The sequence below is a fragment of the Ciconia boyciana genome, chromosome 10 (genome assembly GCF_034638445.1).
Source record: "Ciconia boyciana chromosome 10, ASM3463844v1, whole genome shotgun sequence".
Lineage (NCBI taxonomy): Eukaryota > Metazoa > Chordata > Aves > Ciconiiformes > Ciconiidae > Ciconia > Ciconia boyciana.
In genome coordinates, this window is record NC_132943.1 from 28,802,617 (window position 1) to 28,817,546 (window position 14,930).

General features: G+C 36.9%; 1 protein-coding gene across 7 annotated transcripts in view; it reads left to right on the forward strand.

The window, feature by feature from the left end:
• NBEAL1 (neurobeachin like 1) overlaps positions 1 to 14,927 on the forward strand; it is a 93,816-nt gene extending 78,889 nt beyond the window's left edge. For 2 of the 7 annotated variants that reach the window (XM_072874318.1, XM_072874319.1), the window contains 7 exons: positions 178 to 350; positions 802 to 896; positions 2,869 to 2,985; positions 3,651 to 3,812; positions 4,922 to 5,070; positions 5,755 to 5,890; positions 8,472 to 14,927. In XM_072874318.1, the coding sequence (XP_072730419.1) occupies positions 178 to 350; positions 802 to 896; positions 2,869 to 2,985; positions 3,651 to 3,812; positions 4,922 to 5,070; positions 5,755 to 5,890; positions 8,472 to 8,573 (934 nt within the window). In that variant the 3' untranslated portion in view covers positions 8,574 to 14,927. Of the gene's footprint in view, positions 1 to 177; positions 351 to 801; positions 897 to 2,828; positions 2,986 to 3,650; positions 3,813 to 4,921; positions 5,071 to 5,754; positions 7,325 to 8,471 lie in introns of those variants that run through there. The other 5 variants (XM_072874317.1, XM_072874316.1, XR_012044308.1 and 2 more) reach the window with 4 other exon arrangements.
• The last annotated feature ends 3 nt before the right edge of the window (positions 14,928 to 14,930 follow it).

The window sequence follows — 14,930 nt, forward strand, 5'->3', positions numbered from 1 at the left end:
GATGGCAGTGAGAGTTTTGCCATGAGTATCAGGGGGCCAGAATTTCACCTATTATTTATTTTTAGATATAGCCTTTTCTATAGATGGTATTTCTTATTAATTTTTAAGGATGTAGGAAGTATGAAATACATTGATTTGAACTAAGGTTACTCTTAACTGCTCATCATTTGCCTACAGAACACAACGCAACATGAGTGGTCCTTTTGCACCGGGGCTGGAGATCACCTCTAAGTTATTTGCAGTATCCCATGATGCAAAACTGCTCTTTAGTGGAGGACACTGGGACAATAGCATCAGAGTGACATCTCTTACAAAAGGCAAGCTGATTGGGCAGCACATCAGGCACATGGGTTAGTAACTCTTTATATTGTGAAATGAAAGGTTTTATGTATTGTACTTTGATGTTTGGTCTTTTGGGAAAGAATTATAGCCAGTGCACTTGGGCAGACAAGCATAGCAGTTATAAAGGAATGGCAGCGTAAGAACAGAAGAATACTTGAACCATGATTATATGTAAATACTTGAGCATGGCTTTTTAGTCATTGTAGTGGTGGCTTAATGTAGTTTCATAAGGCTTTCCTGCTGTTTTTAGGTAGCAAAGCTAATTAAGTCAGGTTGGTACACCTGGCTGTACAACTTCATTGTTTAATACAGTCTCATCACCCCTTATCACAGTGGAACGTTTCATGCTGACTACAAATGAGGATACATTGTTGACATATTGCATGCACATTGTCACTCTTTGGGAAATTAGTCTTAAATATCTACGTGATAACTTCCTGTTTTCTTTCCTTTATCTAGATATTGTAACCTGCTTGGCAATAGACTACTGTGGAATTCATTTAATTTCAGGCTCCAGAGATACTACCTGTATGATATGGCAAATAGTTCAGCAGGTAGGTTATTTAGGCATACTCTGAGAAGCAGTTTCTGAATGCTTTTTTGTGCTTCTCTGTTTTGCTAGGATGGTTTATTGATTTCCTTTCTTTCAGGTTTGCAGGGAAGATAGTCTACTAAAATTGATTAGCTTAGTAATTTTGTTACTCCCATTGTCTTCTGTGTTTGAAATATTCACTATACACAATAGTTACTATGTAGCTGAAGTACAGTATTTTAGAGGCACTCTTAAAGATTTCACAGATTATTTTCAGGATAGGCAAATATTATCTCCCATTGTACAGATGGAAGAAGAGAGACACTGCTTGAGACTACCAGTATTAGTCAGAACAATGTTTGTAGTTGAGGATTTTTACATTTCTAGGCTGCTGTTCACTCCAGTAGTTGCATTTTAGCATTGCATTTCCTCTGTGGTAAGTACTGATGACCACACTAGGAGTTAGCAAAGACAACACTAGTCTGTTACCTGGATTTATGCTGGCGTTTTAGAATTCTTTAATATTGGTCTTGTGCTTTCACACAATGAAAGTGGTTGTGTGAATGGCTGTGTGATGCATGTGTGTACTTACACTCAAAATGTGAGGCCATTTCCATTGTTATGCATTTTAAATGTTAATTTCTGGTTGCTGCATTACAGATATACAAGTAGGATTAACTGCAGGGGGGAGCTCTCATGTTATGAACAGTACATTTGGTCAGGTCACCTTGCTCTTATTGAACTAAAGTCAGCACATTAAACCAGTATAGTGGTGCACAACTGCATGTGTTTTTGTGGAAGCAGTCTTTATGGTGGGAGTATTTATAATTCTTTCAAGAAGTACTTTGTACCAACGGTGCGTGGTCAAAAAGGTGAGACCTTAGTGCTCACAACAGTATTTTTTTTTCTTTTTTTCTCAAGTGAGGATAAATGTTGGAAATTTTTTAGTTTGTTTATTTTTTCAGTGTAAGTTAAGTCATCCTCTGGAGATTATCTTTGTTTAGAATTGCTTTTTCTTAAGATTTTTTTAATGTATTTTTTATTTAATGGATATATAAATGATGTTGTATGTATTGTAAATTCTTCTTGTGAGAGTTTTATCTTGGTCTTTACAAAGTGTCGGCAATGGACTGCATACTGTCACTTTTGTTCTACTTGTCTGCTCTGCATTTTATCTTCTTTCCCAGCTCTGTATTTTGACACTTGTTCTGCATTCCTGCATGCTTCAGGCTTTCAGGGCTTGTTTGTCAGTGAAATTTCTATCATAGAAATGAGAATAGAGAGTCCTCTGCAGAGCTATTTACTGTACCTTCTCTTCTAAGCACAGGTCTTGCCTTAGAACTGGTTTGAGAATAAGTCTGTATATGCTGACGGTACACTCACTGGAACAAAAGTACTAAATAATCTTGACACCCTGCAGTCATGTGGGAAAATGACTATTTTTAATGAGCATTATTGCAAGATTTCCTTTGCATATCATACTGCTGGTGGTCACTGAGAAGGATCATTTCCTTACTTTTCCTTAGAAAATGGAACAGAGTTGCTGTAATTTTAAGCAAAATAGCTTTCAGCTTCTTTAAGCTTGGCTGTGAAGATAGTGCTTAATTCGAGTAAACTGTAAGAACTGAACAGGCCCAGACACACAGGTGAAGAAAAAGTGGGTGGATGGGTGGGTGAAGAACTCCTGTTAGGACTGCTTACTGTGGTCCTTGCACACCTGGACATCTGAAGGGATAGAAACAAGTCAGCTAAGTAACTCTGTCTTTCACATCCACATGGTAACTGTATATTCATTCATTCTTGTGATTTCAGTAAATAGGGCTGCTGACATAAAAGGCAATAAATTGAAATTGGAATGGGTGAGTTATGCCTTTGGTTTTGGCCTGTGTCAAATATACAACTCACACAACTGATACTGAAGATACCAGAAATTTATTTTTTGTTTGTCCTTCAGCTGCAAGAGAATGTGTCATTGCACTTTTTGTTACTCTCAGGGAGGAGTGCCTGTAGGCCTGGCACCTAAGCCATTACAGATCCTTTATGGGCATACTGACGAAGTTTCAAGTGTTGGCATCAGCACTGAACTGGATATGGCAGTGTCAGGATCCAGGGTAAGCATCCTCATACTTTTCCCTTCTTTGCCTCTTCTCTACTCAAACCACAGAGCATGTTTGAAGCTGATTAAGAATAATACAAAAAATGTGACTATTTCACAATTTTTTTTCTTCAGCCTTACACATCAAGAAGATACGTGCCATCTCCCTTCCTGCCTGCCTAAATCAGGCTGTCTCAAACTGGTCTGCACAGCATAGGCCTCAGCTACCATGTTGTGTTATTCTGCACAGATGAGCTTTTAACATGTATGGACTTATTTGGAGATCTTAAGCTTCTCATAGAAGCAGTTCTGTGACAGTTTCTTCCCTGCTTCCTTAACCTGGAAGGTTCTGTGCAGCTTACTCATACTGTACTACACTGGCAGGCTTCTGAACACTGTACTCCACATAATGCCTACTCATAAATATGACCTATGAAAAGGCTGATTTGCTGCCGATCCTTCCCCTCTTGCCCTGTTTGCATTTGTTTTTTCATATGCCTATAGTACATGGCCTTGAGGGGAAGGCTTCTTTGTGTAGAGTTCTTAATGCTCAGGAGTCTTGATCTCCAGTTAAGGATTTAAGTGCTTTCAAAATATTCCCCTCTGTATTTAAGTACTCTTTCTGTGTGTTGCGGTAACTTACCTGCTGAGTAACAACTTACCTAAATTTGGTCACTGCAGGATGGCACTGTTATTGTCCGCACTATTCGGAAAGGTCAGTATGTGAGGACTTTGCGACCACCTTGTGAGAGTTCCCTCCTGCTGACTGTTCCCAATCTGGCTGTGTCCTGGGAAGGCCATATTGTTGTCCACACCAGCATAGAAGGAAAGACTACTCTTAAGGTACTTAGGTTCATGGAATAACTCTGTTTCTTTTGCTGAAGACTTTAATCATAAATGTACCTAACTTTTTCCTTATTTTCTAAAGTAATGAGGCTTTTTGAGTATGCTTATTTCCTTATTTTTTTTAATTTTGCTAGCCAATTTGAGTGAAGTTTGATTAAAAGATAAATCACAGACATACTGTGCTCCTGTACATTTCATGAAAATCTCCAAACACCTGCAAGGAAGATGCCCAAGCATGTGCTAATGAATCTTCCTGGGAGAGCTGCTCTGAAATGGAAAACACTAGGGGAAACAAGTTTCACTGTGCACAGAAACAGAGGCTTATAAGGGGAGCAGTATGTTCTGGGTACAAGATGCCCAGTGACTACACTGATGTTTCTTAGTTTTGGATTGTAGAGATATAGCTATAAGGTTCACAGTGTAGCTTATTCTGTCTACTGAGTAGCTGTGTAGTTGCTTTAATAAGGGTAGAGCTGTTATGATTTCTATGAGCATGGGAAATTTCTTGGAAGACAAATTTATTGGATATAGGCATGCTAGCTGCATTGGGAAGATGGGGAAAGAGACCAAGGTATTGTCAGGTTGGAAGAACTGAAGATGGTCCTGTTAGCTGCGTCTTTAATCTGTCAAGAATTCATTGCCTTGTCCAGAAAATGTTTCTAGATCTAGCTCCGTGGAATTATACCTATTTCCTTCTGCTTTTCAATTTGGGGTTGGGGGGAAGGAGGGTGGCAGCAAGGCTGAAGATAAGAGTGCTCTCTTCCTTTCTTCTTCCTTGACAAAAACCCTTATAAAATAGAGACCTGTCCATTAAATCCGTGGATGTTTCCAGAAAATTTGGAATCGATTAGATGGATAGGTAAGACATTACCATGTTACATCAAGAGGTAACGAGGAATAACTTCAAAAATTTCCATACAGGACCTGGTATACATACACATTGCATATAGGCTCAGTACTCTAGTATCATTCAACAAGGAAACTTGTCAGCAATATTATTTGTGGGGTATTGCCCAAGTTAGCTCCTGTTCATGAGCTAAAGATACAAATAATACACTCTTAATCCAGTCAGTCCTCTGTGACAGATTTATTTTTTATCTATTCAGGATAAGAATGCATTACATCTGTATTCTGTCAATGGAAAATACCTGGGTTCTGAGACTCTGAAGGAGGAAGTGTCAGATATGTGTGTGACGGGCGAGTATATCGTGATGGGCAGCTTACAGGGATTTCTTTCCATACGGGATCTCTACAGGTAATGTACCACCATCAGTAGTTTATTATTGAGATGCAAATATAGAGGCTTTATTGAGAAATGGGTGTGTAACGTGGACTTTGCTTGGTGCTGTAGGTGGTAGCCATTGCTTCTTTCTGTATTCCTGAAAAAACTCTTTTAGGGGGGAACTAAGAGAGGGAGGAAAGAAAAATGAGAGGTTGTACCAGACCCCTTTCTTCCCAGGCATTTGTCCCAATTATATACCTAGAACTGACAGAATTTAGGAAGAGCTGTGTCTGACGTGTAAGCTGTGATTGTCCCAATGTCTGATTTGCCACTGGGAGCTCAGCAACTGCAGGATCAAGCCTCATGTAGCTCTGCACTGAGTTTTAAATTCCACTTACTGCTATGCTCTGTAGAGCTCTGTTGCCCCTCAGAATTGGAGTGATCTTTGTCACTTATGCAGTTGTGGGACTAATGTTACTGTTCGTCAGTGAAAATGTCTTAATTTACTGACTTACCTATCCATGCTTTTTCTTGTTATTGGAGCTCTATTCTGGGGTACAATTAGATCGTTCCTTAGGAGTTTACAATAATTGAAATTGCAAACTGGACCCTTGAGAAACTGTGTTTTATAGTGCATCCTGTGGACAGCAATTTCAACTGCGGTGTGATTCTTTGCAGTATGTGCAAACAAATACATGTGGTTTTTGTTCATTTCAGCTTGAGTCTGAGCATCTCCCCCTTAGCCATGCGACTGCCAATTCATTGCATTTCTGTCACCAAAGAGTATAGCCACATCCTTGTTGGCCTGGAGGACGGCAAGTTGATTATCGTTGGTGTTGGCAAGCCAGCAGAGGTAAAACCCACCATCAAGAACTTTTTCTACCGAACAGTGGGAAGTTCACTTATTTCTGCTTTCCAGTTGAGCAAGAGGTCTCCTCTATGGCAGGGTAAATTTAAGAGCAAGTTTCAGTTTTCAGTGGGAAAGCAATAACTTTTGAGACTGCTCTACTGAAATTTCTCGTTAAGAATCAAAGTTATATAGGGATCGCAGATGGGAAGCTCAGCTGGACTAACTTCCAGACTTTATCACTCATATCTGAATAAGCAAAGTCATAGTAGCTAACCTTTTCTGAACTTGATAGTGTTGTCAGCCACTTCTTGATGAAATAATTTTCCAGAAGAAAATTGGAAATTAAAGAGAGCAAGCTACTTTATTTTTTATGGTTTCTGTCAGATATCTTTTAATATGCGTTGACTGACATTGGGGGGGAAAAAAATATTACTTCTTTTGGTTAAGAGTCTCTAATTGCAATGCACAAAGAATCACTTTTGTAGGTTCCCAATATGCTCTGTGCTCCATATGGTGAATACAAACTTGTTGGTACTGCATATGCAATATCAAATACAGAGCATCCATCTGTCAAATAGCTATGCCCAATTTTTCTTGTGCAAAACATAGGTTTTGCTTTAAGTACTTCTTGTCATGACTTTCAAAGTACTTGAGTTAGCTTAAACCTGCTTCTCTTTGTAACCCGATCTCCGTTGTGCTGCAGTGTATTTATTTGAAAATGTGATTATCACTTTTTGCATGACCTTTAGTACATGCCAGAAAAGTGTGTCTTAATTTAATTTTATATTTTAATTGTGAAAACAACTACTTTATGTGCCAGTATTTTAAAATGTTTTAGCTAGGAGATACATAGTTTAATATTTGAAACAGGCTTCACACAATGGTAGTCTGATTTTGCTTGCAGTGGATGGGGAGGGGAGGTTTCCACTGACTTTCAGTTGGACAGCTTTTTCCTACTGTAGAATTGACAAAGAGCTTTTTATGATGTGGTTAAACATATGCTTGTAACAGCAGTTTTAAAGTCACTGTCATTTCTAAGCTTCCTATTCCATAGAAAAGATCTTTTGTAGGCTGAAATTTATGTATCTCATTAGACTGAAGGCTTTTTGTTTTCTTTTTTTCAGTTCTTAATCACATCTATTTTTCTAACTATGGAGAAAGTGTTGTTTCAAAGACTGGATTCCTTTTATGAATGTAGAGGCTTTCAAGTGACTTTTTTTCAGGATTTTCTGTTTATAATTCAGATGGTCTGCAAGCTTAATATCTGTGTGAATAGGTTTTTTTTAAAAAAAAAAAAACACAAACATATAAGGAACAACATTATGTCCTAGATTTTCTAGTTTTCTATAATGGCATCAATGTATTTTAAAAGCGTGTGTATGTGGAGTATTTATTTGTTGATTTGATTTATTTGTAGTTTGGAAGGACTATATTAATTATTAGAATTTTATCCTTATACAGAAGACAGTATTGTAGTTCTGGCTTTCGGTGGTGATACTGATCCTTAGGATAAAAGGAGAGACCAACCTTCTTTATTGTGCATAAAGTGAAATGCTGCTTGGTATTAAGATTGGCCTTTAGTGTTTCTGCATTGACAGTATCCAGTATGAAGTGAAGTATAATAAATGTTTTTATATTTTTAACAGTTACTTAGCTGTTTGGGATGTTGCAGAAGTCTAGGGGATTATCACCTGTTAGTGTTAATCCCTGTGAGCACTGTGCCTTTTCTAGAATACTGCTGCTGTGATGATACAGTTCTTAAGCATGCTTAATTTGTAGTACTAACTGCTGGGAACTGTTCTCAAACTTGTGCTGTTAAGGCATGCATCTTGCTTATTAAACTGCAAGGGATTTCATAAACGGGCTGATCGCTACTGGCCAATCATAAGCCTTGTACTTAAGGAGTAAATTAAAACAGTTTCTTACAAATTGTTGTCAGATTGCAGACCTACCAGATGCTGGATTTAATATGGCCTCCGGTTGCTTGTTATCTGTCTTTACTTACAGAATATTCAGTATGTATTATTTCTAGTTTAAATTTTACTCGGAGCACTTCACCCAGGATCTTTGGAAGACTGTATAAATTTGACACCAGGAGATAACCTTTCTTTCTTTCCTTCATTCTGCCATTACTGCCCGGCATTTTGGTTATCTTTTCCTTTTCACTTCTAGCAATTTCTGTTTGAAATCTCTAAAATAAAATGTCCTTTCTTCTAATTTGGTTCATTTTTGCTTGACATTCACCTCTTTTCTTCCTTCCTATCAAAATAGCAATCTAAACACTGTTTCTAAGCTGGTTGAAGTAGGTTAAGTATTAAGTTCACATCACTTGGCAATATCCCTTTAACTGTTCAAAATCAGAGAAGACTGTGATTAGTGTTTTGTCTGTTGTTTTTTGTCAGTCCCAAGAATCATCCCTAAGTGTAACTTTTGGTTTGTTTTCAAATAATTTTTGGTAGTGTAATTTTGTTTGTGGTACATTGTAGTGTCTGCATTTCACCAGAATCAGTGTCTGAATTCCTTTTTAATTTATCCACCTTATCCCTTCCCCCTCCTTTTGTTTCTCTGAATTACTTTTAAACAGATGCGCTCAGGTCAGCTTTCCCGAAAGCTGTGGGGATCAAGCAAACGGCTCAGCCAGATTTCATCAGGAGAGACTGAATATAACACTCAAGATTCCAAGTGATTGCTGCTTCTACCTTCTCTCATGGATTCCAGAAATGTGTTTAATCTTTTGGTCACTTTAAATGTATATCTCAGCTTTCAGGGGCTTGATTCTTAAGTCTGTTGAAGATGAACCTATGGTAGAGGTATAGTAATACGCATATGTACTCATGCAAGTTAGCTTGCTTGCATATTTTTCCTTAACTGTGTTGACTTGGTCACAGCAGAATCCCTCTCTAAATAGCTGCTAAAACTGTGTTTCAGAAAAAAAGGAAAGAAAAAAAAAACCACACCCCAAAAAAACCCCCAAACCTCCAAACACAAGCTTGCTAATTGAATTTAAGATAAGTAGCATTTGATTTAAAGCTGAATAGGGCCGGATGCTCCTTGATCACAAAGAAGATATTTGGCTTTGCTTTGACAACATTGTAATTCCCCAGCAGTAAATTAAAATTCTGGCAGTTGCAGTGGTTGGATTCAAAATTGGGATAGCTGACAGTTATGACCTTTTCAATATGTTTTTTAGCCCAATGAACAATTTATTGCAATTTGTTCCTGTAAATAGCTATTGCTATCTTCTTTTGTGTAGTTCCAGTTTTAGGCTGTTCTGCAAGGAACATCTGTGGTGCACTACTTGATTATCAGAAATTGTTTAAAGTACAGACATGAATAACTTCAAAGGAGTTGAAGGTGGTGAAGGAGCTGAAGGAGGTAGGAAATACTTGCTGCTGAAAATTATTTATATTGTTAAGTAGACTAAGACACACACTAAGAAATCCCATTATATACTTAGTATCTTGAAGAAATACAGAGGAAGAATCAGTATATCTATATTGGTCAAAGATCAGTCTGCTTCATTAGTAAGGCAACTCCTACAAACAAAAGATAAATTTCCACAGCAAAATCATTTAAGCAACACTGCAGCACAATTTAATCAAATAGCATCTGTTTGTTTTTTGGCTTGGTGTTCACCAAACCAGTTGTTAGCCTTTTTTTTTTTTTCTGTAAAAACAAGCAGGGAAACAGATAATGTATCCATTTTCAAGATATGTTTGAGACCTGGGAAAAGAAAATATCAGATCCTTATGTGCTCTATATCCAACAAAATAGTTATGGATTGTATGCTATATTTTGGAGAAGCCATTACTGAATTATTTTTTTTGTTTAACCATACATGATGATGATAGAAGGGCGTGTGTTTTCCTATCATTCTGACATTTTTATAATGTTAATGATTTAAATGATAAACCCCATACTGTTGGAAAAGCCTGGTGCTGAGGGAAAAATATGAATTTTTGGATTGGCGTGCGAAGGTATGTGTGCATGTGTATATATGTGTGTATGTTTGTGTATATATATGTATATACATGTATGTATGTCTATTAAAAGGAGAAAATACGATGGGGTAAGGGGAGTATAGATATAAGGCAGAGCTATAAGTGATTGTTAGCTAGTATGTTCCCTTTTGGCTACCCCTTTCCTCCCTCTGCCATCACTTTTCTTGTTATTTTTATTTATTTATGGAAATGAATGTGTGTTGTATCTCCTATAAATGTTATCAGGTATTCCCTGTGGCTGGGGAGCTGTTGAACTACCTGAGGAACTCCATAATGTATAATCTCATTTCATTAACTTTTAGCACAATATTTATTAACTTTGTAGAAATAGTAATACCTCCTTACTCTGCAAAAGGATAATCTTTACAAGTTCTGTTAGTCTCATTAAAACTTGTTTTCTCCTCCTAAATTTCTTCACTGGGGAAAAAAAAAAATCCCTCTTAATGACTGATTAGTGTGCTGTGTAAAGAAAGTTGCATTGCTTTTTTCTTTTGTTAATGAAATAATAAATCAGACTAGTGAACAAGTGGGTCTATGCATAGATGCAATATTCAAACTAATCACTGTGACAGACTGGATCATCTGGAAAGTTAGGAGAAAATAAGAATTATTTCCGAGTCACTTGCCAAGAGAGCATTAAATTTCCAAAAGTAGAGCGGTGTGTGTTTTGGGTTTTTTTTTTTTTCAGACTCCATGTATGTAAAAAAAATCCCATATCCCGTATTTTCAAATAAGCTATAGAGAAGTGAAAAATACTATTTTTAATCAACGACCTATCCAGTAAGAATACTAAGGATACTCTGGAAGTATTAAGTGTGTATATGAGAATGTGAAGTATGTTTGTCCATTATGATTTCATGAAGAAAGAATTTCAGGGGAGCTCTTTTGAGTAGTTTAGAAGAATTTCAGCTCAGAATGCGAGATTTTTCTGTGTTATGGGAAGCTGAAAAAATAACTCATTTGGGGCATTGAGTTGATGGTTTTTATAAGTATGCATATATGTTCTGTTTAAATGCATATATGAGGTTAAGTGTTTACTTGCAGGGGAAAGGGGCAGGAAATTACGATGTTTCGGGCTAGCAGAATCAAGTGGAAAAATTGAGGAGATAAGTGTTTTGTAGTGTTTGGTGAGAGCATAGTTTTCTTTTTGTCACTTGCACCAAGGGGTTCGCATAAGGGTTTGAAAATGTCCTACTGTGGGTTAGGTATGTTTATACAACAGTTGAATTAATGTTTTTAGTAGTTTAATATTAAAGAATACTGAATACACTGTGTCAGTTTAAGTGAAGTATAATGTAGTTGCAATAACTGGGGATGAAAGAGTTTATAGTGAAGAGCTTTGACATTTGAATACCATCATTTCAGTGCATCACAAGCATTAGATGAACTTCACAAATATCTGGGCAGGTTTAAATGTGGACAGCTCTTGAGCTCTCAAACTTGAGGCTAGTTTGTGCTCTGCACAAAGCAGCAGCAGAATGAGGAGGGGGACGGGTGAGCTCTGAGCTGCTTCATGCTTTATGCAGAATGGCAACATCCATTGCCTTTTGATCTTTTATCTGGTCCTTGAGGATGGGAGGTATACACAATCACATGCTTAGCGTTCTTGCCAGAGGCCCTCTGGAAAGACCTCCGTAGGTTTGAAGGTCTGCACTTTGCCTTTATCTAAAACCAGCTTTAAATAGAAGATACAGGTAGTAAGCGTGAGCATTAGCTGATACGTTGTTTCTTTTGGTTTTAATTTATTTGTATAAGTCTTCTTAAAAGTAGAAAATAATTTTTATAATCAGCTGTTTAGGGTGGTTGAATTGCAGTCTGTTATGGAGTGCACTGTGAATTAGTGAACTGACTTTCATAATTCTTTGATTTCCTCAAGTCAGTAAAGCTTAGGATCACATTTTGTTTTTCATGTAGTATTGCTGAAATAAGATTCTCCTTTGTTTTTGAACTAAGATTTATTTAAGTGTAAAAAGTAAAGCTGTGAGATGACAGAATTCTGATTAGGAATTCAGAATAAACAAGTCTTAAGTGACAGTTGTTTCGTAACACTACAAGATCTTCTTGGTGGCATCTTCTTACATTTGATTTTTTGGAACAACCCTAATGATATTTATCAAAGTTTAAGATATGCTTACCTTTGAAACTGAGTAAGTAAGTAGGAGTGTAAATATATATATATTTATCTAAAAGAAACTGAAAACTGACTCTCTTTTCATACCTCTATATAAATGAGATCAAGTAGTTAGCAGTATTGAGTAACTTCTCCCTAGCACAGTTTTGAACTTGCATACCAAAGGATGATATTTAGAAGGCATCTCTCCTTTATTTCAAGTAGAATATTTGTTCAGTTCCTCTTTATCAATTTACTTATAATTCTTGATAGTATTTTTAGTTGTCTTTTTATCTATAGTGAAGAATCTCATCTAGTCTGTGTGGGTTTTGTACTATATGAGCATTCAGAAAGTGAAATGTTTGCTGTTCAAGTTAGCACCTGACTTGATATACTTATCTAATACTCACTCATAGGATATCTAGAAGCCACGTCTTCTGTCATCCATGTACCTTACCAACACCAGCACAAAATAATAATCCCAATCTTAAACTAACTGCATTTCTCCTGATGGTTAATGCACATTGTGGAAATTAGGTTTTAGGAAGCCTGTGATTTAAAAAGAAAAACAAAAACCAGTAACACACACACACATTACAATTGTTTTGCTAATCTGCAACATGGATATAAACAAGCTTTTTTCCCCTGGTATACCTTAGATCATGAATATTATCACAAAACAGGTTTATCAAAGTTTTTACAGGCTTTAAATAGTCTAGTCAATTGGCTGCTTTATAAGAATCCTTTTTAAAGTTGTATTTCTGTGTCCTTTAAATGAAGTGTAAAGAACTAAGTTTCTGCACTGTAAAAATTTTTTATGGAACTGGTAACAGTCCTACATCAGTCTGCTTTAAGATAGTCCTGCAGGAATAATATTTTTACTTGTAATGCACAATAATTAGGTAGGTCTTTTAACTCTTGCCTTAGTCAATGGAAGCTGCATACCTCACTTCCCTAGACCATTGTCTCCTTCCTCCCTGTTTCCTCTGCAAGCCTTTCCCAATGTCAGTTAAAAAAATCATTAGAAAATATATGTACAGCAACCAAATGCTTCACAAAGCTTTTACTGTGTATGTGTATTTAGTTGGTAATGTGTATCTATATACAGATTATAGTATGGTAGGGAGCTTTAGAGCTAGGGAGGGGAGTAGAGGAGCTCCTACATTGAGAGTCTGTGTAGATACTTGCTCTGTATTGTTACCTGTAGGCACTCCTCTCTTCCACTGTTAAAGGCACTTAGCAGGCTAGGTTAGATGCTGAGGCTAGGTGCTGTGAATATTTTTTTTCCTTTCAAAGAATTAAAAAAAAAAAAAGGCACATATAAATGCATATCCTAATGTGAACCTAAGGCCTGATCTAATAAATACTGTTAGATGAAAGCACTACATAGGGTTATATTTAAATGGGTGGAAATTCAAGCATGTGCTTCAGTGCTTTCTAGAATGGGCTTTTCGTGCTTTTTGGTTTAAAAGCTATGTCGGTTTCAGCTGCAAACATGACACTTGTAGTCTCCTTTTGGGGAGAGTGATAGTTCTTGTGCAGTGGGTTCATTGTATACCAATGTTAGACTCAACTGAAGTGTTTCGAAGATGTCTTTCCTTCCATCCCAAGGAGCCGAATTCTCCTTATTATTACTAATTGCCCTTGTTAGCACATACTTTTAAAGGAAGCAAGGGTTTTCTGAAAAGCTACTGCAGTTAAAAAAAAAAAGAATTGGTAAAATACGATTGTCCCCTTCTTCACTATTATAGTCATCAGATGCCTGAATGCAGAAATGCCTCTGAGTGGCAGCATAGCATGCTCTGCACAGTTTGAGTTGAGTGCTATTCATCTTACTGCAGTCTTGAACACCCCATATGTGAGGAACTGCTTGTAGTGTTTAATCAAAGGTACCCTTCATTCGGTTTTAATTCACCTTTTTGCTGTGCATCTGTGGAAAAAAACTGGTGTGCCTTTCTTTTAGTTACCATTTACCCAAATGGCCCAGATAAAATAGGTGTTTCAATTCTTTTCTTCAGGAGAGAGTTCCTCCAGTTGTGTGTTCTTTCTGTTTTCATCTACTGGACTTGGGAAATTTGGCAAGTATTTCCAGAGCTTAGGTCTGTGATTATACTCAGCACAGACACAATTTCATAACATGTCTTCTGTCCCAGAAGCATGATTGTCAGTATAGATTACGGTTTAAAGCTGCTAAGGTGTTTTGAGATTGAAATATAAAATGTCCAGCCATTATATATCATAGATCTAACGGAACTTAGAGGCCACTTGTTTATTTAGCTTCCTTTCTACTCAGTATTTTCCTCTTGAGGGAGCCATATTTTTTGTCTTGAAGTAACTTTAAAAAATAAACCTAGTCTTGCACCTGACAGTACTGCTTTAGTCAATATGTAGCTGTGAGCTGTTGCTTCAATAAAGCCATGAGGGGAAAAAAAAATTCAAGGAAAACTTGTGATACGTGTTCTGATTCAACCCTTCACTATGCAGGAGCAGCTTAATACAAGACTAGAAAAATGCTGCTTGTAAGACTTACCTCCCTTTGGTCAGTGTTTTGATGGAAGCTGTGATGCTACTCAGTTTGCTTGATGAATTTTTACTAAAGCTAATGAGGGAGTGGAAACAAAGGCCTTACAGCACCAGTTGACCATATCTTCTGATAATTCTTACAGATTGTGCAATTATGTGATTACAAATGGATTTTTAAATGCCAAAAAACGCCTTTTTTAAGAGTTAAATGTTAGGTCTGAGGAGTGTTGGAAATATCTATTTTCAAAAACAAGCCTTCAGGCACTGTAATGAACTTGCTGTCAGTCTTCTGTGCAATATCTTTTTCCCTTCTGGGTGCTTTAAGAGTATACTGTATGTCTGTCTTTGTTTTGATCAGTATGTTTTAAGAGTGTGTATATTGGCTAATGATGGATTTTTTTTCTGTACA